The sequence below is a fragment of the Typopeltis vanoorti genome, chromosome 4, assembly GCF_054136105.1.
Source record: "Typopeltis vanoorti isolate ZY-2024b chromosome 4, IOZ_Tvanoo_1.0, whole genome shotgun sequence".
Lineage (NCBI taxonomy): Eukaryota > Metazoa > Arthropoda > Arachnida > Uropygi > Thelyphonidae > Typopeltis > Typopeltis vanoorti.
This window is the reverse complement of record NC_143552.1, coordinates 158,200,022-158,223,190: the sequence shown is the minus strand read 5'-3', so window position 1 is coordinate 158,223,190 and position 23,169 is coordinate 158,200,022. Positions and strand designations below refer to the sequence as shown.

Genomic DNA, 23,169 nt, shown 5'->3' with positions numbered 1-23,169 from the left:
ATCAATAGCACTTCCCCTCCCTTTTTATCCTTCTATCCTCACGAAACATATCATACCCTTCCATCTCTATTCCTGTTAGGATGTTGTCTTCATCCAACCATGTCTCACTTATTCCGACAATCTTTGGGTGAACAGACGCAATTAGTGCAACCATTTCATCTGCCTTGTTCCTTATACTTCTAGCATTGGTATACGAACACAACAGCTCATATCTGGATCTACAGCTAGTTCCACTGATACCACTCACTCGATGTGATCTCTGCATGCTAGACTGGGGACATTTCCTTTTCTGCTTCTTCATTTCGGAATCCTTTTCAATTCCAACTGTTGATCCCTGGTCATCCCATATTGAAAAGAATAACATGTAAGAAAGTTTTAAAGCGAATAAAAGTTAAGCAGCTCTCAGATGTGAACTGTAGACTAAAATACACAAAGATTATTGAAGAAAAAATGAAAGAGTTTGAGAACAGATATCAAACCTTGGAGACTCAGTGGCAAACTCTGAAGAAAACATTGATTGATTCTGCCAGAGAGACATGTGGTGAGGTTGTCTGCAAGGATAAAAAAAAATCAGAACTCCCTGGCAGATACAGGAAGTTATAGAGGCAGTGAAAGAAAAGAAGAAAGGATATCAAAAGTTCCTGTCAAATAACTCAGCTTGTGTTCTTAGAGAATACAGAGACAAATGCAAGAATGCTAAACACTGTGTAAAACTAGCTAAACAAAAGTCCTGGGAGGACTTTGGCAAGAATATAGAAAATAAATATCAAGAAGGTGGCAAAATATTCCGGAGGTTGTTGAAGAAGCTTAGGAATGGAGGAAAGAGTGCTGTAAAAGGAGTTAGAAATGATAAAGGTGACATGAAAATGGGAGAAAAAGATATCCTTCAAGTATGGAGTAATTACTTTGAAAAACTGCTAAATGAAACAAGCAGTGATGACAGCACAGTGGTAAAAAACACTGACCAGGCATGCAGTCAGGAATATATATCCATACTTGAAGTAGAAAAAGCCATCAAAGGCTTGAAATGTGGAAAGGCAACAGGAGTAGATGATATTCGACCAGAAATGCTGAAGTATGGTGGTATAAGAGTCTTACAGTGGCTGCACTGCATAGTTCAGAAAGCTTGGACAGAGGGACGAATTCCCGATGATTGGAGTAGAGCTTTTATAGTACCCATATATAAAAAGGGAAATAAAACTGAATGTGAGAATTACAGAGGTATTTCCCTAATGAGTGTTCCTGGCAAGATCTATGCAAGTATACTTGAGAAATGGTTGAGAAGAATTGTGGAAGAAAACTTGGTGAAGAACAAGCTGGATTCAGGTCAAATAGAGGCTGTCAGGATCAGATTTTCACTTTACGACAAATAGTCGAGAAAGCATGTGAATATAACAGAGATCTGTATTTAAGTTTTGTCGATTTGGAAAAGGCATATGACAAGGTGCCAAGAGAGAAACTATTCAATACGACAGTTATATGGTGTCAATGGGGTATTATATCAAGCAATACTTAGTCTTTATTTGAGTTGTAAGTTAGCGGTTAGAATTGAAGGAAGTATAGGAAGATGGTTTATTGTTAAATCTGGTGTGAGACAAGGATGTACATTATCCCCTCTGTTATTCATTATCTATATGGATCAAATTATGAAGGAAAGTGTTATTAAACATGATATCAAAATTGGAGCTGTTAATGTCAGCTCTTTGATTTATGCGGATGATGTTATACTTCTAAATAAATCCGATACAAGTCTGCAAGATTCTCTGATTAAATTGAATAGCTGTTGTAATAGATATGGTATGAAGTTCAGCAATAAAAAGACAAAGACAATGAAAATAGGTAGAATCATTGAAAATGTCAACTGTGTTGTGAATGGAGAACCTGTGGAACAAGTGAAACATTTCAGCTACTTAGGCACGATTTTTACTGAAGATGGTAAATTAAATATAGAAATAGACAACGGTATCAGCAAAGCTGGTATCGTGGGAAGTCGATTGAATAAATTCATTTGAAATAAGAGAGAAATTAGTCGGAACACTAAATTAGCTGTATACAAGACAGTGTTCAAATCAGTGTTAACTTATGGATCTGAGAGCTGGGTCAGAAGTAAAACACTTGACCAAAGACTAGAGACCGCAGATATGAGAGTCTTGTGAAAGGTTATAGGTGTGAACAGATGGTATCAATGGCAATATCATATTAAAAACGAGGATATTAGTAAAGAACTTGACATTGTCAACATCCAGGAATTCGTTAGCAGAGGTAATCTCAGGTGGTGTGGACACTTAAACAGAATGGACGAGGAAAGATTAGCAAAACAAGTGTTCTCTGCGAGGTTGTCAGGAAAACGACCCAGAGGAAGACCAAGATATAGGTGGATTGATACGGTACAAAGTGCCTTAGATGATAGAAATATAAGATCTGATAATGTTGGAGTTTTGACAAGTAACAGACTGATTTGGAGGAAAATTGCAGATAGGAAGTTAGTAATGATGTGATTTTTTTTCATGTAGTACTATCATATCCTGTACACCCCTTGAGTGTACATGGCAGGAATTTGATGATGATGACTAAATTTATTATTTTATGGTGTTCTTTGCCTGATTTGCCAATTTCTGATCATTCTGCACTTTTGTTTTCCTTACTAACTTGAGTCACTCTCCTGGCTTGTTCTTTATACGCTTCATGAAACTGATTATTGGCATTATTCATCTTTTACTGCCTCGAAAGTACCTTCTTCTTCTTCCAGATTTCATGCTTAAGCCTCATATTCATCCATTTTATACCTACCTTATTCAGACCTTCGGAATACATTCACACATTGATGCTGTTATGTATTTCTTTGTCAGTTCCCAAGCAGTATTTCGGATCTTCTTTTAGCAAACCACTGCATTAAACCTTACCATTCAATTCCTCATTCCATGCTATAGTTTCAAGCTGTCTCTTAACCTTATCATAATCACCAGCCTTATAATTCCACACACATTCTTTCTTCACAGAAAACCACATATATCCACATGTAATTCATATCCATATATATCCTTTCCTCACAGAAGTCCACATATGTCTAGCCACAAACCATGTGATCACTTTATGATCACCCTCCTCACCAACTGGAGGAAGATGTGCAACCCATTCACAATTACATTCTTTGATGATATTATCAGATCTAAAACTCTTGATCCCCACTCTGATGTCTGTCTGAGATAGTTATCTCTCAAGAACTCAAAAAATTCATTTCCCTTATTCCCAAATTCTCTTTCTTCATTCCAATCTATACCACCATAATTACAATCACTCATAATAATTACCCTTCCCTTATTCACTAATCCAAGTTGTTTATATATTTCCCTAGCCTATAGCAACATCCAACTAAATATGTCTTCCTGTGTACTTCCATGTTACCCCACTCTGCCTCATAACCAGTGCCACTATTTCTATCTTTCATGTCTACTTTATGTGGATGCAATTCAGCTGCTATCATCCCCTGCACTCCTCGCTTCCTGCCCTTTCTATCCTCACAAAAAATACTGTACTCTTCCATTTCTTTTCAGTTATGATTTCATCTTCATTCAACCATGTTTCATTTATTCCAATCCTTTTGGGGTGAATAAAGTCAATCACTGAAACCATTTCATCCCTCTTATTTCTGATACTTTTGGCATTTGTAAACAAACACAGCACTTCATTTTTAGGTCTATAACCATTGGTTTGTTGTGATGTCCCTACCACACTTGCCCTTTCCCAATCACCACTTACCACATATATCTGCTTAGTCTCAAAACCCCCTTCCACATCACCATATACCCCATTTCAACACACACACACACATTCACTGCTACTTTCAACATCCACTTTCCCTACTCCATGTCTCCCTGTAAACCAGTGCTCTCCCCCATTTTTCCCTGCTCCTCTGGCATTCCCGTTCTCTCTTCTTCTTCTCTCACGCTACCATTGTTTCCACTGCCAAGCAGCACTTCTGTCTTTTCATCACCACTCTCCTGATCTTTCACTATTATTATTATTAATGTTTTCTCAACTTATTATAAATTTGTAAGCAGTTGGAAAATTATATCTATTTTTATGCTTCCTTATGGAGTGTTTGCCCACATCATTAAAATATAATTGAATAATTGTTGCTTTTATTTATCGCCTTTCTCAGTTTTTTTTTTTTTTTTTTTTTTCAGGTGAGAGAGGAATGGAGAACTGGTAAATTTGAAATTCAAATAGGAGATGAAGATATTCACACAGCCAATGAGAGAAGACTGAAAGTATGATCAACTTTGCATTATAGTGATAGTGAACCCATGACACATGTGACAAAAAGTAGTATATATAAGATGATATTTATTGGCATTCAGCCAGAATGTGTAAAGAATAGCATTCTGTCTATAAAACTATTGTTTATGTTGATAAGCCTTTTGTGTTTTTTTTTTTTTTTTTTTCAGTTTATGATTCTTGTTAAGATCTCTCTCTCTCTCTCTATATATATATATATGTGTATATTCTGAGCATTCATTTTTACTTGGTAGAAAATATTATAAATTATTTTAAACGACTGATACCAAGAGATAAAGAGATGACATGATTTATTTAAAAAGATACTACTAGTTTACTAGTTTTGTTGAATGGACCAACTTCTTCAGGTATCACAATCAAAGAAATATACAAAAAATAACAGAGACTTAAAAATTGCATTAACAGTACTAGTCCAAAAAAACAGTAGTGCATTTTGAAAACATTAATGCGAGCTTGAGTTCCAAATAAAAGTTGACTACGTGCTGTCATGAGTGCACCAGTATTGAACAAAGTCAATGTGTGCATCAGAAAGATTGAAACTTAGGGAGTTATTGATATGGGAAGAATCCAAGGCAGTTTCTCTGGACTCGACAATCTTTCTTTCTTTCAAGTTCATCATAGCACACATAGATATTAGAAGTTTGTGTCCAGTCCACAATGTGTTGGCGGTCTTCATCTGAGTTAATGGAGAAAAGAACATGGCTAGAGAGAGCACTGGCTCTAGTCCTGTTGTAGGAAATATCTCTACGGTGTTCTTCCAGACGAAGAAGGATGAATTTAGCAGTTTGGCTGTAGTACGGCTTTCCACAATCACATAAGATCTTATAGACTCCTGGAAACTGAGTTGGAAGATGTTTCTCTTTAGGTTTACTAAGTATGAATCGAAGTTTTGGGAGCATAGTGAAGCAAGTTCTGAAGTTAAATTTCTTGAGAATTTTAGCTAGTTTTGGTGAAAGAGAGCTGATGTAAGGCAAAGAAATAAAGGCTCTGAGGGAAGAGGGATCTTCAGAAGCAGTTGAGTGATGGAGAGAAAGAAATTTTTCAATCTTATTAGGAGAGAAACCATTATTGATAAGAGTCTTTTTAAGAAAAACGAGTTCATTTTCAATTTGGCCCGTAAGATTTGGCCCGGTGTGCTAAGGTAGAAATAATACCAAATTTTTGCGGAGGGTAGTGATGGGAAGAAACATGAAGGTATCTGTCAGTATGAGTAGGTTTTCTAAAAATTGAGGTTTTAATACTTTCAGAACATCTGGTAAGCTTCAAATCTAGAAAGGGGAGGCAGTCATCGGATTCCAGTTCGAAGGTAAAAGAGATTTTTTCATTAAACTTGTTTAGTTGGTCCAAAAATAAATTGAGGTTGTTGATACCATCTTCACAGATGAGGAATATTTGTTTGGAACTCAAGCTCGCATTACTGTTTTTTTGGACTAGTACTGTTAATGCAATTTTTAAGTCTGTTAATTTTTTTGTATATTTCTTTGATTGTGATACTTGAAGAAGTTGATCCATTCAAAGAAACTAGTAAACTAGTAGTATCTTTTTAAATAAATCATGTCATCTCTTTATCTCTCAGTATCAGTCATTTAAAATAATAGTATATATATATATATATATATATATATATATATATACAGATTCAAAATCATTGTCGAGGTTTTTATGGCATTTAATTTTCAAACTGGAAACAACAAATATATAGATGTATATACAGATTCTAAATGATTTTATTTGAGGTTTCCATGGCATATAATTTTCAAACTAGAACCAACAAAATAAAACTACTCAGGAATGGCCTACACCTGAATGCGTTTGGTATCAGGAGTCTAGAAAAACTAATACTGGTATGAGACCCTAACACAGAGAGTTAGAGAAATTAAATTATAAAGGGTGGAATGGCGTGAATGTGAGTGTAAGAATGACAATGTTATATAACTGTGTTAATGATGCGAATGGGCTTTGCCATGGAAATGTAGACAAGGAAAGAATGATTTCGGGGTTATGTTCATCCGGTTCGGACCCATCAAATGTGTGCAAAGATGTCTACAAGTGTAATGCATTAGAGAAGAATAGAGATGGGCAAGTTTTCAAACTGTGTCAGGCAGACTGCAGACAAGACAATATAAAAGAACAAACAGGTAGATTATTATGTCTGTACACGAATGCTAGGAGTATCAGAAACAGAGGGATAGAGTTTGTTGCTTTAGTCAATATGTTGCGACCTCAGATTTTAAGTATTAGTGAGACCTGGCTAACAGATTCAGACCTACTAACTGGTATTGAGAGTCAAGGGTCCAGTATTTTTAGGAAGGATAGAGAGAATAGGAGAGGAGGGGGGGGGGTGTTCTGCTCATGATATCGGATGACTTGAATCCAGTTAGAGTTGAGACCTATGATTGTAGTAGTACTACTACTAACAATATTTCATGTGGCACTGAGTTTGAAGCCATCTGGTGTGAGGTGGAATATAACAAGATCAATTACATAGTGGGGTGTTGTTACAGATGTTACAGACCTGGTGGATCGGTTGCTAGTGATGAAGAAATGCATCACCAAATAGAAAAGATGAGCACGAAAAGAGTAATCATATTGGGAGACTTTAATTATCCAAATATTGATTGGGTAGCAGTAAAATCTCATGAGAAGAATGAAAATGCATTTATTGAGCTGTTGCAAGACAACTTCCACAAACAGCATGTGACAGAAGGAACTCTAGGGCAAAGAGTGTTAGATTGGATTATAGTTTCAGAGGGCGTTTCTGTTAAAGATGTAACTATTCTGCCTCCGGGTCATGACAGTGATCATGTAGTACTCACTTGGGAAGTGACTAAGTTTATGAATGTTCCATTCAGAAAAGGTTACATGATAAACTACAAAGCAGGAAATTATGACCAACTGAGGAGTATACTGAATTCAGTGGAATGGAATCAGTTGCTGGATAGAAAGAATATCGACAGTGCATTGGAAGCATTTAAACAATACTTAAATGATGTGATATCGGATTCTGCCCCAAGAGTTCGAAGAATAAATAGAGTAGGAGTCAAATGGATGTGTAATCTTATTAAGGAAGAGATTCGTAAGAAAAGCACGATGTGAAAGGAATACCGTGTGCATAAGGATGACTTCTGTTATGAACTTTATAAGCAGCAGGCTAGAATAGTCACAACTGTTGTATGGAAAGGAAAGTCTGAGTATGAAAAGAAACTGGGTCCGCGTGCTAAAGACAACCCGCAAGAATTCTGTCGATATGCTGCGAGTAAAAGAAAGAATGCATATGAAAGAATAACTCTTATACCAGATGGCTCGAGGGTTACAGATGCAGAAGAGGGTGTTCAATTAATGAGTGCCCATTTTGTTAAAAGCTATCAACCTGGTGAAGGCAACATTGAGCTCACTGTTACCTCTTCACTAACTGAAGAAATGCAGTTGTGTGAGGCTGAAGTATTATAGCTGTTGCACAAATTGAATAAGAATTCAGCAAGAGGGAATGTGCTGATGGAATATCAGCATGTGTGCTAAAAGAGTGTGCAGCTGAATTGGCCATTCCTTTGACCAGGCTGTTTAATATGAGTCTCAGAACAGGGAATATTCCATAGGAATGGAAGGAATGTATGGTAATTCCATTACAAGGGTGGTGCAAAGAGCGATGTATCCAACTATCGACCAATTAGTATCTCAGGAGTGGTGGTGAAGATTTTGGAAAAATTGGTTAGGCTCGCATTCAGAAATGGGTTGACAGTGAATCTCTACTTTGCAATGAAAACAACATGTGTTTACTAAGGAAAGGTCATTTTTTAGCAACTTGCTCAGATTTTATAACAATGTTACCACTGAACTAGACAAGGGGAATGGAATGGATACACCGTAAGACTTTTGGATTTTGCTAAGGCTTTTGACAATATAGCATGGTAGACTGTTGCATAATAGCATGGTAGATTGTTTGGCCGAGTGGTTAGCATATCTGCTCTCCAGCTTAAAGGCTGCGGGTTTGAATCCCACCGTGGACATGGATGTTTGTGATTGTCTCTGAAAATACTAATGGTGGCGGTAGATGGCATTGGTGTAGTTGCAGTTCATTGTAGCTGGTAGATTGAGTGGCGGAGACAGAGAGTTGTAGAGTACATTCCCTTCCTCGATGAGTCTTTGGACTCCCAGGAGGTGTCACGTAATAATAATAATAAATTAGAGAAATGGGTTTGGGTTATATAATTTTAGCATGGATAAGAACTTGCAGAATGATTTGAATAGGCTGGACTTTGGGCATGAAAAAGTGGGTGTCAGTTCAATGTGAGTAAATGTAAAGTCATTCACTTCAGCATGATTAGTGATAAGATATCCAATGTCGTATTATATTGGTGGAATTAGGCTAGAAGAAACTGATGAGGCTAGGGATCTTGAAGTGTTAATAGATAGGAAGTTGAAGTTCAGGGGCCATGTGGCGAACATTGCAAAAGATAATTGCAATGCTGAAACGACGTTCACATGCAAAGATAATAATGTCATTTTGCCTCTTTACAAGGTCCTGATATGATCTCACTTGGACTATTGTGTGCAGGTCTGGTCTCCTGGTTTCCATTGATTCTGATATACTGGAGAGAGTACAAAGGAGAGTGTTGAAAATGATATCAGGATTGTGGAATACTGATTATGAAAACAGATTGAGAATTTGTAGACTGCAGACACTAGCAAAAGGAGAAAGAGGGGCATACAGGATTTCAATTAATGGAATTTTTCAATTTATGGAGGGTGGGGAAAGGACAAGAGGGCATCCTCAGAAACTGAAAAAGAAGAGTGTGAGGGCTAGATTTTTCTCTTAGAAGGTGGTGCGTGAATTGGAATGGATTACCTTTGGATGTTGTGAGTGCAAGCAGTATGATAGCTGGTGTGTGTGTAGTATGTGGCCTCCCTCGATGAGTCTCTGACTCCCTTTAGATCTCTCTTAATAATAGTAATAATAATATGAAAGTGTAACTCAAAAAAGTTTTATTACCTACAGAATCACTACTGCAGAATGCTAAACAACATCAACATGCACACCTTTCGTGGCACATAAGATTTCCAAGCAATAATTAATTTCCCTTCAAGTGTTCTCCATCATTTGCAATGTAACTGTTTATTGCAACAACAATTCTGGTCCTCAGTTTATCAAGTGAGGCCACAGAGGTCTGGTAACCAAGTGGCGCAATATCAGGTGAGTGTGGAGGCCACAGAATCAGTCCACCGTGCCCAGTGTGGCAGTGCTCCATCTTCCTGGAACACCACATCTGGCTGATGATCTTCCAACTGGAGTAACAGATACAGCTGTAGTATGTTAAGATAGTTCACCACTGTCACTGTTTTTCCACAAAGAAAAAGAGCCCCAAAACTTCTAAACATACTCAAATAGTGTGAGGGTATTCTGCAGTTATGACGATTTGCCCGCCCTGATATGCAAAATGTTGCTTCATCGCTAAATATCCATCTTCAAAGGTAATTTTCATCAGCTTTGACTTTTGACAAAACGTTTAAGCAAATTGGAAATGAAATGGTTTATCGCCCAGGTGTTAAGCCTGCACAAACTGCAGTTTGTAGGCACGGAATTGAAGGCAGTTATGAACAACTTTCCAAACAACTGTTTGTGGCATACCTAGCAAAGAAGCTTGTCTAGTGAATTTTTTGGACTTTGATAAAATGCTTCCTGGATTTAATCAACATCTTCTGCTGAAGTGCTTAGTCTTCCCTCTCCTTTTTGGTGCTGAGCTATACGAGTCTCTTGAAATTGCTTTAACTGACATCAGATAGCATTATCTGAAGGTGGATATTTTCCATACTGAGTTCTGTAACAAAGTTGCGTTCTGATAACGGACTTTGTTTCGAAAAACCAAAGTATACATATTGCTTTCTCTTGATCAGTCACCATTTTGAAGTATGATGTCATATTATATAGATGTCTATATTATATATATATAGAGAGAGAGAGACAAACAGAGTAATTTTATATAAACTTGATACAAAATGAATAACGGAAAACTCACATACAAAGATTATTTAATAGTATTAATTTTGTATTATTATCATCATCATCATCATCAAATTCCTGCCATGTACCCTCAAGGGGTGTACAGGATATGATAGTACTACATGAAAAAAATTACATCATTATTAATTTCCAATCTACAATTTTCCTCCAAATCAGTCTGTTACTTGTCAAGACTCCAACATTATCAGATCTTATATTTCTATCGTCTAAAGCACTTTGTACTGTATCAATCCACCTATATCTTGGTCTTCCTCTGGGTCGTTTTCCTGCCAACCTGGCAGAGAACACTTGTTTTGCTAATCTTTCCTCGCCCATTCTGTTTAAGTGACCATACCACCTGAGATTAGCTCTGCTAACGCATTCCTGGATGCTGACAATGTCAAGTTCTTTCCTAATATACTCGTTTTTAATATGATATTGCCATTGATGCCATCTGTTCACGCCTCTAATCTTTCTCAGGACTCTCATATCTGCGGGCTCTAGTCTTTGGTCAAGTGTTTTACTTCTGACCCAGCTCTCAGATCCATAAGTTAAAACTGGTTTGAACACTGTCTTGTATACAGCTAATTTAGTGTTTCGACTAATTTCTCTCTTATTCAATATGAATTTATTCAACTGACTTCCCACCATACCAGCTTTGCTGATTCTGTTGTCTATTTCTATATTTAGTTTACCATCTTCAGTAAAAATCGTGCCTAAATAGCTGAAATGTTTTACTTGTTCCACAGGTTCTCCATTCACAACACAGTTGACATTTTCAATGATTCTGCCTATTTTCATTGTCTTTGTCTTTTTATTGCTGACCTTCATACCATATCTATTACAACAGCTATTCAATTTAGACAGAGAATCTTGCAGACTTGTAGCGGATTTATTTAGAAGTATAACATCATCCGCATAATGCAAAGAGCTGACATTAACATCTCCAATTTTGATATCATGTTTAATACCACTTTCCTTCATAATGTGATCCATATCATCATCATCATCATCATCATCAAATTCCTGCCATGTACCCTCAAGGGGTGTACAGGATATGACAGTACTACATGAAAAAATTACATCATTACTAACTTCCTATCTACAATTTTCCTCCAAATCCGTCTGTTACTTGTCAAGACTCCAACATTATCAGATCTTATATTTCTATCGTCTAAGGCACTTTGTACTGTATCAATCCACCTATATCTTGGTCTTCCTCTGGGTCGTTTTCCTGCCAACCTGGCAGAGAACACTTGTTTTGCTAATCTTTCCTCTCCCATTCTATTTAAGTGACCATACCATCTGAAATTAGCTCTGCTAACGTATTCCTGGATGCTGACAGTGTCAAGTTCTTTCCTAATATCCTCATTTTTAATATGATATTGCCATTGATGCCATCTGCTCACGCCTCTAATCTTTCTCAGGACTCTCATATCTGCGGTCTCTAGTCTTTGGTCAAGTGTTTTACTTCTGACCCAGCTCTCAGATCCATAAGTTAAAATTGGTTTGAACACAGTCTTGTATACAGCTAATTTAGTGTTCCGACTAATTTCTTTCTTATTCCATATGAATTTATTCAATCGACTTCCCACGATACCAGCTTTGCTGATTCTGTTGTCTATTTCTATATTTAGTTTACCATCTTCAGTAAAAATTGTGCCTAAGTAGCTGAAATGTTTTACTTGTTCCGCAGGTTCTCCATTCACAACACAGTTGACATTTTCAATGATTCTGCCTATTTTCATTGTCTTTGTCTTTTTATTGCTGACCTTCATACCATATCTATTACTACAGCTATTCAATTTAGTCAGAGAATCTTGCAGATTGTAGCGGATTTATTTAGAAGTATAACATCATCTGCATAAAGCAAAGAGCTGACATTAACATCTCCAATTTTGATATCTGGTTTAATACCACATTCCTTCATAATGTGATCCATATAGATAATGAATAACAGAGGGGATAATGTACATCCTTGTCTCACACCAGATTTAACATTAAACCATCTTCCTGTACTTCCTTCAATTCTAACTGCTGACTCACAACTCAAATAAAGACTAAGTATTGCTTGATATAATGCCCCATTGACACCATATAACTGCAGCGTATTGAATAGCTTCTCTCTTGGCACCTTGTCATATGCCTTTTCCAAATCGCCAAAACTTAAATACAGATCTTTGTTATATTCCCATGCTTTCTCGACTATTTGTCGTAAAGTGAAGATCTGATCCTGACAGCCTCTATTTGGCCTGAATCCAGCTTGTTCTTCACCAAGCTTTTCTTCCACAATTCTTCTCAACCGTTTCTCAAGTATACTTGCATAGATCTTGCCAGGAACACTCAGTAGGGAAATACCTCTGTAATTCTCACATTCAGTTTTATTTCCCTTTTTATATATGGGTACTATGAGAGCTCTACTCCAATCATCGGGAATTCGTCCCTCTGTCCAGGCTTTCTGAACTATGCAGTGCAGCCACTGTAAGACTCTTATACCACCATACTTCAGCATTTCTGGTCGAATATCATCTACTCCTGCTGCCTTTCCATATCTCAAGCCTTTGATGGCTTTTTCTACTTCAAGTATGGATATGTATTCCTGACTGCATGCCTGGTCAGTGTTTTTTATCACTGCGCTGTCATCACTGCTTGTTTCATTTAGCAGTTTTTCAAAGTAATTACTCCATACTTCAAGGATATCTTTTTCTCCTGTTTTCATTTCACCTTTATCATCTCTAATTCCTTTTAAAGCACTCTTTCCTCCATTCCTAAGCTTCTTCAACAACCTCCAGAATATTTTGCCACCTTCTTGATATTTATTTTCTATATTCTTGCCAAAGTCCTCCCATGACTTATGTTTAGCTAGTTTTACACACTGTTTAGCTTTCTTACATTTGTCTCTATATTCTGTAAGAGTAAAAGCTAACTTATTTGCCAGGAACTTATGATATGCTTTCTTCTTTTCCTTCACTGCCTCTTTAACTTCCTGTGTCCACCAGGGAGTTCTGATTTTTTTATCTTTGCACACAACCTCACCACATGCCTCTCTGGCAGAATCAATCAATGTTTCCTTCAGAGTTTGCCACTGAATCTCCAAGGTTTGATTCCTGTTCTCAAACTCTTTCATTTTCTTTTCAATAATATTTCTGTATTTTAGTCTACAGTTTACATCTGAGAGCTGCTCAACTTTTATTCGCTTTAAAACTTTCTTACATGTTATTCTTTTCAATATGAAATTCAATTTTATCCTGCTCAAGACTAAATAGTGATCACTTCCAATTTCAAATCCTCTGTACACTCTGGTGTCCTGCACCAGGGAGAAAACATCACTATCAACAATAACATAGTCAATGAGACTTTTCTTATTCCTAGCCTCTTCTCTCCATGTGAATTTGGGCACATTTTTATGTTGGAACATGGTGTTAGTAATAACCAGTCCATGTCCTGAGCAGAAATCCAACAGATATTTGCCATTATTATTAGCTTTGCTCTTTTCTCCAAATTTTCCCAAAATATTTTTGTATGTCTCACAATCATTTCCTACTCTACTATTTAGATCCCCAACAAGGACCAACTTTTCCTTTTTCATTGTGTCAGTTGCTTTTTCTAAAGCCTCAAAAAATTCCTCCACTTCTACCTTAGTAGAACCTTCTGTGGGACCATAGGCACAAATAAGTCTCATTGTCCAGTTCCCCATTCTCATATTTGCCCACATTACTCTACTTGAGACTGACTGCCATTCAAGAAGATTAGCCTCGTATTTTGTGTTGAATACTATGGCTACTCCTTCTTTTCCTTGATTGTTATTGCCTGCATATAACATTTTGTATTTATTGCTCAGAAAGATCTCACCAGGTTTGGTCTGTTTTGTTTCGGTCACCCCTATTATGTCGATCTGGTACTTATCTAATTCCTCAGCTAGCTCCATTTCTTTGCCATTCAGGCTTCTTACGTTGATAGTACCGATCTTTAACTCTGGTGATGTTGAGTTGGGTTTGTTTTCAGATTTGTTCCAGTAGCTGACTTTTCGCTGTTCGCCCTGGTTCCCTGGCGAAAACAACGGGGGCCCTTGTTTAACCGGGCGACGCCCCAGCCGGCATGAAATTTTGTCATGTTGTACCATCATTGTTTATTTTGGTTTAACCAATAAGAATACAATTTGGTCGGCTAAATCCCAAATTGCCAGCCCATCCTCGTTCGTTCAGTATCAATGTAGATACCCAACAGGGTGCACCACGGGAAGGTGAGGATTGGACATTAGGTCAGAAGCCCTGGTCGGTTCTCCGCATTCCTTTAAAGGCTATGTGGAGGTCTCCTCTCAGTTATACAGCTTTGACCCTTAAGCACCCCAATGTGATCCATATAGATTATGAATAACAGAGGGGATAATGTACATCCTTGTGTCACACCAGATTTAACATTAAACCATCTTCCTGTACTTCCTTCAATTCTAACTGCTGACTTACAACTCAAATAAAGACTAAGTATTGCTTGATATAATGCCCCATTGACACCATATAACTGCAGCGTATTGAATAGCTTCTCTCTTGGCACCTTGTCATATGCCTTTTCCAGATCGACAAAACTTACATACAGATCTTTGTTATATTCCCATGCTTTCTCGACTATTTGTCATAAAGTGAAGATCTGATCCTGACAGCCTCTATTTGGCCTGATTCCAGCTTGTTCTTCACCAAGCTTTTTTTCCACAATTCTTCTCAATCGTTTCTCAAGTATACTTGCATAGATCTTGCCAGGAACACTCAGTAGGGAAATACCTCTGTAATTCTCACATGCAGTTTTATTTCCCTTTTTATATATGGGTACTATAAAAGCTCTACTCCAATCATCGGGAATTCGTCCCTCTGTCCAGGCTTTCTGAACTATGCAGTGCAGCCACTGTAAGACTCTTATACCACCATACTTCAGCATTTCTGGTCGAATATCATCTACTCCTGCTGCCTTTCCACATTTCAAGCCTTTGATGGCTTTTTCTACTTCAAGTATGGATATGTATTCCTGACTGCATTCCTGGTCAGTGTTTTTTATCACTGTGCTGTCATCACTGCTTGTTTCATTTAGCAGTTTTTCAAAGTAATTACTCCATACTTCAAGGATATCTTTTTCTCCCATTTTCATGTCACCTTTATCATCTCTAATTCCTTTTATAGCACTCTTTCCTCCATTACTAAGCTTCTTCAACAACCTCCAGAATATTTTGCCACCTTCTTGATATTTATTTTCTATATTCTTGCCAAAGTCCTCCCATGACTTTTGTTTAGCTCGTTTTACACAGTGCTTAGCATTCTCTAAGAGCACAAGCTGACTTATTTGACAGGAACTTTTGGTATGCTTTCTTCTTTTCCTTCACTGCCTCTTTAACTTCCTGTGTCCACCAGGGAGTTCTGATTTTTTTATCCTTACAGACAACCTCACCACATGCCTCTCTGGCAGAATCAATCAATGTTTTCTTCAGAGTTTGCCACCGAATCTCCAAGGTTTGATTCATGTTCTCAAACTCTTTCATTTTTTCTTCAATAATCTTTGTGTATTTTAGTCTACAGCTCACATCTGAGAGCTGCTCAACTTTTATTGGCTTTAAAACTTTCTTACATGTTATTCTTTTCAATATGAAATTCAATTTTATCCTGCTCAAGACTAAATAGTGATCACTTCCAATTTCAAATCCTCTATACACTCTGGTGTCCTGCACCAGGGAGAAAACATCACTATCAACAATAACATAGTCAATGAGACTTTTCTTATTCCTAGCCTCTTCTCTCCATGTGAATTTGTGCACATTTTTATGTTGGAACATGGTGTTAGTAATAACCAGTCCATGTCCTGAGCAGAAATCCAACAGATATTTGCCATTATTATTAGCTTTGCACTTTTCTCCAAATTTTCCCAAAATATTTTTGTATGTCTCACAATCATTTCCTACTCTGCTATTTAGATCCCCAACAAAGACCAACTTTTCATTTTTCATTGTGTCAGTTGCTTTTTCTAAACCCTCAAAAAATTCCTCCACTTCTACCTTAGTAGAACCTTCTGTGGGACCATAGGCACAAATAAGTCTCATTGTCCAGTTCCCCATTCTCATATTTGCCCACATTACTCTACTTGAGACTGACTGCCATTCAAGAAGATTAACCTCGTATTTTGTGTTGAATACTATGGCTACCCCTTCTTTTCCTTGATTGTCATTGCCTGAATATAACATTTTGTATTTATTGCTCAGAAAGATCTCACCAGTTTTGGTCTTTTTTGTTTCAGTCACCCCTATTATGACGATCTGGTACTTATCTAATTCCTCAGCTAGCTCCATTTCTTTGCCATTCAGGCTTCTTACGTTGATAGTACCGATCTTTAACTCTGGTGATGTTGAGTTGGGGTTTATTTTCAAATTTGTTCCAGTAGCTGACTTTTTGCTGTTCGCCCTGGTTCCCTGGCGAAAACAACGTATTTTTTATATTAGTAATAATATTACCTTAGTATTTTTTGTATTATTATTAAGTTTGTATCGATATGTCTACTCACGGTATACCTCTTTTAAAACTTATATAAACTTGGTTTTTAATCCTATTTCCGAAGGAAGCAAACAGACAAGTAAGTCAAGTTTGCGCCTGCACGGAGTTCAAGTCTCAGGCAACTCATAGTAGTGCAACCCGTGGTAAAGGTGGATTAAGCTCTGATCACTTTCCTTTTTATTTTTCCCTTAATGTAAACCACATCCCCTTGTGGAGATGTATGATGCTATTCATTATAGGCAATGGTCACTACCCATACCGGTTTCGATCTTTATTGAGGTCTCGTCAGTGGGAGCCAGACCTGACAATACTAAGGTTGAAATAGTGCAGAGCTTATGAATTTTACCTAAACAAGTTGCCACAAGGTGCTTTGACCTTATTAAATAAAATCTCAGGATGAGAGATAGATGTAAAAAGTTTTTTAACTTGGGTATATTATGTATTCAAGATACCAAGTAATTTTATATAAACTTGGTTTTTAATCCTATTTCCCAAGTAAGCAAACAGACAAGTAAGTCAAGTTTGCACATGCATGTAGTGCAAGTCTGAGGCAACTCTTCACCATTTTCACTAATTATTAAAAGAAGCTCTGGTGAAAGCCTCATAACAGCAAGACTAGTCTAAATTGCTAAATAACTTATGAGATGGACTATAGTTTTAGAGAAATATAGGGTCATCAAAATTAAATGCTGGAGATCGGATATGCTAACCACTCGGCCAAACAGGAAGCCTTCGTAGTCTGTATAGACAAAGCCCTTGGTCACAGAGACATGTGTTCAATTCCCGTCCAAACGTGAAGAACTTTTATCTGGTCTCTTTGCACAAAAGGTGAGTTCTCCAGTCTCATACAAAGGTAGGATTTTTTCCCAGCCTGGTTGGCTGAGTGGTTAGCATATCTGCTCTCCAGCCAAAAGGCTGCAGGTTCGAATCCCTCCGTGCATGAATGTTTGTGATTGTCTGTGAAAATACTAGTGGTGGTGGTGTTGGTGGACAGTAGATGGTGTTGGTGTGGTTGATGCTGTTCGCTATAGTTGGTAGATGAGTGGTGGAGACGGAGAGTTGTGGAGTGGGTGCCCTTCTTCGATAAGTCTTTGGACTCCTTGGAAGTGTTACATAATACTACTAATAATAATATTGTTATTATTATAGCAACATCTATGGAACAACAGACTCATCATGGGTGGTTCCAGTTAATGAGGAACATATCTATCATGTTGTACCTTAAACTCATTTATTCTTCTAGTATTCACAGTGCATTCTGGTAGTGCATTCCAACAACTTATTGTTCTCAATGAAAAAAATCTTTTCTTTGCATCCTTCCTATTCAATACACCTTTATACACTATTACACAACTTCCAGGAATGGCCCATCATTCCTGGAAGTTGTGCAATGGTGTATAAAAGTGTAGGAATGGCCTCTCGTTCTTACCCTCTTACTTTCCACTCTTTGCCAGCCTGGTTGGTTGAGTAACATTTCATATACTGAGTAGCACACTCAGTATATGGAAATCTCTTCTCATATTCTACTTTTTTCTTTTTCAACCATGCTTGTCAGTTTTCTGGCCTGCACTTTATATTCCTCATGCATCTGTTCAATGCAAACAGTGTTGTATTTCCTCCATGACAATTCTTTTGTAATACTGCTTGCTTGATTTCACCATTCATCCATCTCAGTCCTACTCTATTTATTAGTTAACTCTTGGTATGCAGTTATGCATTGCTTGTGTTTTATACTACCTTATCATTTCCCATGCACTGTCAACATCTTTTCTACACAATTCGTCAACCCAACGTATTGATGCTAGCTGACTACAGAGCATCTGTTAATCACCTACCTTATAGTTCCACATACAGACCTTCTTGATAACAATTTTTTCCTGTTTGACTCCTTTCCAGTCCAATACCTCGTGATCACTTTCAACAATAGGTGGTGGTGTTGATACCTCATTAACAACCACCAGTGGCGCACTTAGGATTTAATCTTGGAGGGGGCCGAGCACTCAAGATTTAATCTTAGGGAGGGGGGCCGAGTTAAGTATACAATTTAAGAATACACACTACACATTGCATACGACCTATGACTGAGCATCTGCAGTGATCGCTAATACATGATACCCATGATCTCCTTTGGCCCGGCTCGGGCAAACAAAGTAGAGCTCGGTCCGATGGAGTAATACTTCGCCTCGCGTTCAACAGTGGCCATGATTCCTGAGAGCTATAGGGTATGTGACCGCTAATTCATAAGTAGTATGGAAATAGAAGATACGAACAATATAAATAAAAAAACAATAATTTTAATTAGGAAAAGATTTTTGGAAAATTTTCTAGTGTTTTTTCCTTTTTCTTTTTTTTGGGGAGGGGCCCCTTGGCCCCCTCCCTGGGTGCACCACTGACAACCACATCCTGTGAAGATATCACAAAATCTAACACCAATAAACCTCATGTTGCTTCCATCACGTTCTGCTTTTAATAGTTATCCCTGCAGAAACTCAACAAATTAACTCTCCTTGTTACTATACACTATTTCTTCTTTCCAATCCACATTCCTATAATTAAAATCTCCCATTAGGATCATCTTCCTTTTACTTGCCCAACTAATTTGGCTAAACATTTCACAATCAGTATTCTCTATAATCATATTCCCTGGCCTACAATAGAAAGCTTCAAAATCTTTATGCTTACTACTATTTTCCACTTTGATTCTTGAAGGACACAATTCCTCTGCTACGATTAATAATAATTCCTTCCACCCTTGCCTCATCATCTTCCTATCTTTTCAGAAAATTCTATAGCCTATCTTTTCAAGTTCCTGACATTATATCATCCTTAGTCAACCAAATTTCACTTATGCCAATTAGCTTTGGGGATACTGATTAAATCAATGCTACAAACTCAGACCCTTTATTTCTGATACTCCTTACATTAGTGTACAAGCATAACAATTTTCCACTCTTTGAGGCCATCCTATCAACATGATCCTTCTTTACTTTCTCTGCTATAGTTCACGTCTCTCCTTGTTCTGACCATCCCTGTTTCCCTGATCCTGACTCTGATTTTCATTTATATTGTTATCATCCCCACCGTTTTGCACTGCATCACTTTGCTCTACTCTACTTCCTGTCCTTCCACCCTTCCAAACCCTCTCTGACTCTTAGCGTACTAATTTTATACGAACCCTGTGCACTTTTATTAAACAGCCATTGCTCCCTTTGAATTCATTCCATACATTCACAAATTGAAAACTCTTCACCTAACATAATTCAGCCATCTTGTTCAGTATAGTATCATTGCTCTCCTTCTCAGTTCACTACTATTATATCTGGGCAGCAAACTAACTACTTTCCCAGTGACACAATTATCCTTCGCTTCCTGCAACAACTCCTTCAAATCCCTTTCCACATTCTTTGTCTCTCTTTTCAAGTCATTTGTGCCCACTAATACCATTAATTCTGATGCCTGTTCTTTCCTTCTCTGCAAAGCATCTGCTATTCACTTTATTGTTGTTGGTGGTGGTTTTTACCTTTCAGCTGTTTCCAACAGTTGAAACTACTTTGTAGGCATTGCCCACAAAGTGTTCCTGGTGAGATTTTTTTTACAGGATAGTTCACCATTGCCCCCCCCCCCCAATTTTATCTGGGCTCGGGACCAGCATATGGCTGGGACATATTCATGACTGTAATCCGGACCTGGTTGCCTGTTTTAGGGGACGAAAAACGAGAGTTTCTGGGTGAACCCTGTCATACACTTTATTGTACCACCTGTAAAACATGTCTTGTGCACTTTATTTTTTTACCACACTTTAATGATTGAGTCACCATATAACCCATGCTGTTGATTGCAAAGTATAAATCCTCTATCAACCCATTTCTATATGTGATCTTTTATCAACTTCTCCAGAATCTTCACTACCAATCTAGAGATACTCATATATCAATAGTTAGACACATTAGTCTTTGCACCACCCTTGTGCAATGGGATTATCATATATCCTTTCAACTTCTATGGAATCTTTCCTGTTCTGAGACTCAAATTATACAGTCAAGTCAAAGGTATAACCATTTCAGCAGAACAGTTTTTAGCATCTGTGTGCATCCTACTAGTTCCTATTGCCAAACTTTTCTTCAGTTTATGCAACAGCTCTAGTACTGCCTCCCTCACTATAGAGGTTGCATTGAGATCTATGTTGCATACACCAGGTTGATAGCTTTTAGCACTTAATGTAAAGTCCTAAATGCTATCAGGAGTTGAACAGTCTCAATTACATCTGTCATCTGCATACCATCTACATTCAGTAGAGCTATTCTTTTACATCCATTCTTCCTTTCACTTGTAGCATAATGATAGAATTGTTTTGCATTGTCTTCAGCTTGCAGAGCTCATTTCTTTTTATACTCAGACTTAACTTTCCATAGTAACTCTTCTAGCATACACCTTATAATTTTCATAGCTGACATGATCCTCATGCAAATGGTATCTTTCCACATAATCTTTTTCTTATGCATTTCTTGATTAATAAGATTACATATTTCACTTTTACCCTATTTATGATATGCACTATAGGGATGCATCCAATATGGCATCATTAATGTATTTTATTAAATACTTCCTATGCTTCCCATGCACTGTTGATATCCTTCCCATCTTGCACTGATACTATGTGATTGAACCCTAGCATTGTCCTCAATTGGTCATAATTTCTTGCTTTGAAGTTTACCATGTAACCTTTTCAATATGGGATATCCAACTTAATTACTTCCCAGGTCAGTATGGCATGATCACTGTCACCAATTGGATGCAGAACTGTAACATCTTTTACTGAAACCCCCTCTAACACTATTATCAGGTCTAGTTAATGAGCTGTCTCGCAACAGCTCAATAAATTTGGCTTAATTTTTCTCATGAGATTTTATTGTTACTCAATCGGTGTTTGGATAATTAAAATTACCCATGATGATTAATTGCTTGGTACTCATTAAGTTTATGTGGTGATGCATTTCATCATCACCAGTAAGCAATCTGCCAGGTGTGCAGCAACGCTCCACCATGTATTTGATCTTATTGGACTCCACAGTAATTAATCCTGTAAAATATCTTCTCACTAGCTTTAACACTATTATTTCACCTCTTTTTCACATGTCACCAAACTCTGCATTTTATGTTCCCTCAGCATCTTCCCATAACCAACATTCCATAGTCCTCATGTTACCTTGGTCACTCATCTCTGGATCCTCTCCACTGCTTTCACATCACAATGAAAACCAGATTAGCCCCTACTTGTTAGTGTACTCCATATCATATCAACACTTGAAGTGTGTCCTCTAAACTTCAGACCACTGTCTGAAGTTTAGAGGACACACTTCAAGTGTTGATATGATATGGAGGACACACTTCAACCCCCCCCCCCAGAACTTGAATCTCATTCACTTCCTAAGTACAGTTCCGCAATACAGTATACAGCCATACAGTGGCACACTCAGAAGGGGAGCCAAGTTTCTAAACAACTTTAGACCACTATCAACTCCCAGAACTTGAATCTCATTCATTTCCTAAATACAGTTCCACAATACAGTATACAGCCATACAGTGGCACACCCAGAGGGGAAGCCATTGGGGCCCTGGCACCCCCCAAGGAAAAAGAAAAAAAAAACACTATTCCAAAAATATTTTCCTAATTAAAATTTATTTTTTAATTTATGCTGTGTCGTGTCTTCTATTTCTATACTACTTATAAATTAGCGGTCACATAAGGTGGGAATACCCTATAGTTCTTGGGAATCACAGCTGCTGTGAACACAAGGTGAACAAAGTAGTGCTCAGGTGGACTGAGCGCTACTTTGTTTGCCCAAGCCAGGCCAGAAGAGATTATGGATATCATGTATTTGCGATCATTGAGATGCTCAGTCATAGGTCGTATGCGATACATAGTGTGTATTCTCAAATCATCTACTCAACTCCCCCCCCCCCCCAAAAAAAAATCCTGAGTGCGCCACTGCAGGCGATATATCTCTGAACTTCAACAAAGTGCAACACACCTGGCACTTCTTAGTATTAACACAATAACCTCATAAATTTGTCCAAGCTAAATGTCTCTTCGAATCTTCTTGAAGGGAATTAATATCAATTTGAACAGACATTTATTCAAAGTTTGAATAAATGTCTGTTCAAATCTTTTGTATAAATGTTCAAATCTTCCTGAAGAGAAATAATATCAGTCTGTTCAAATAAGTGTCTGTTCGAATCTTCCTGAAGGGAATTAATATCAGTGACATTCCTTGTAATTTTTCTCAACTTTGCATCATCAGCAAACACCTTAAGATTCCAGTCAGTCCAATTCAAATATTA

The 23,169-nt window shown here is 37.5% G+C and overlaps 1 protein-coding gene across 2 annotated transcripts in view; it reads left to right on the top strand.

Moving 5' to 3' along the window:
* Argl (Argininosuccinate lyase) overlaps window positions 1-23,169 on the top strand; it is a 350,034-nt gene that overhangs the window by 54,489 nt on the left and 272,376 nt on the right. For both annotated transcript variants that reach the window (XM_090392053.1, XM_090392054.1), the window contains exon 4: window positions 4,188-4,271. In XM_090392053.1, the coding sequence (XP_090248179.1) occupies window positions 4,188-4,271 (84 nt within the window). The remainder of the gene's footprint in view (window positions 1-4,187; window positions 4,272-23,169) is intronic.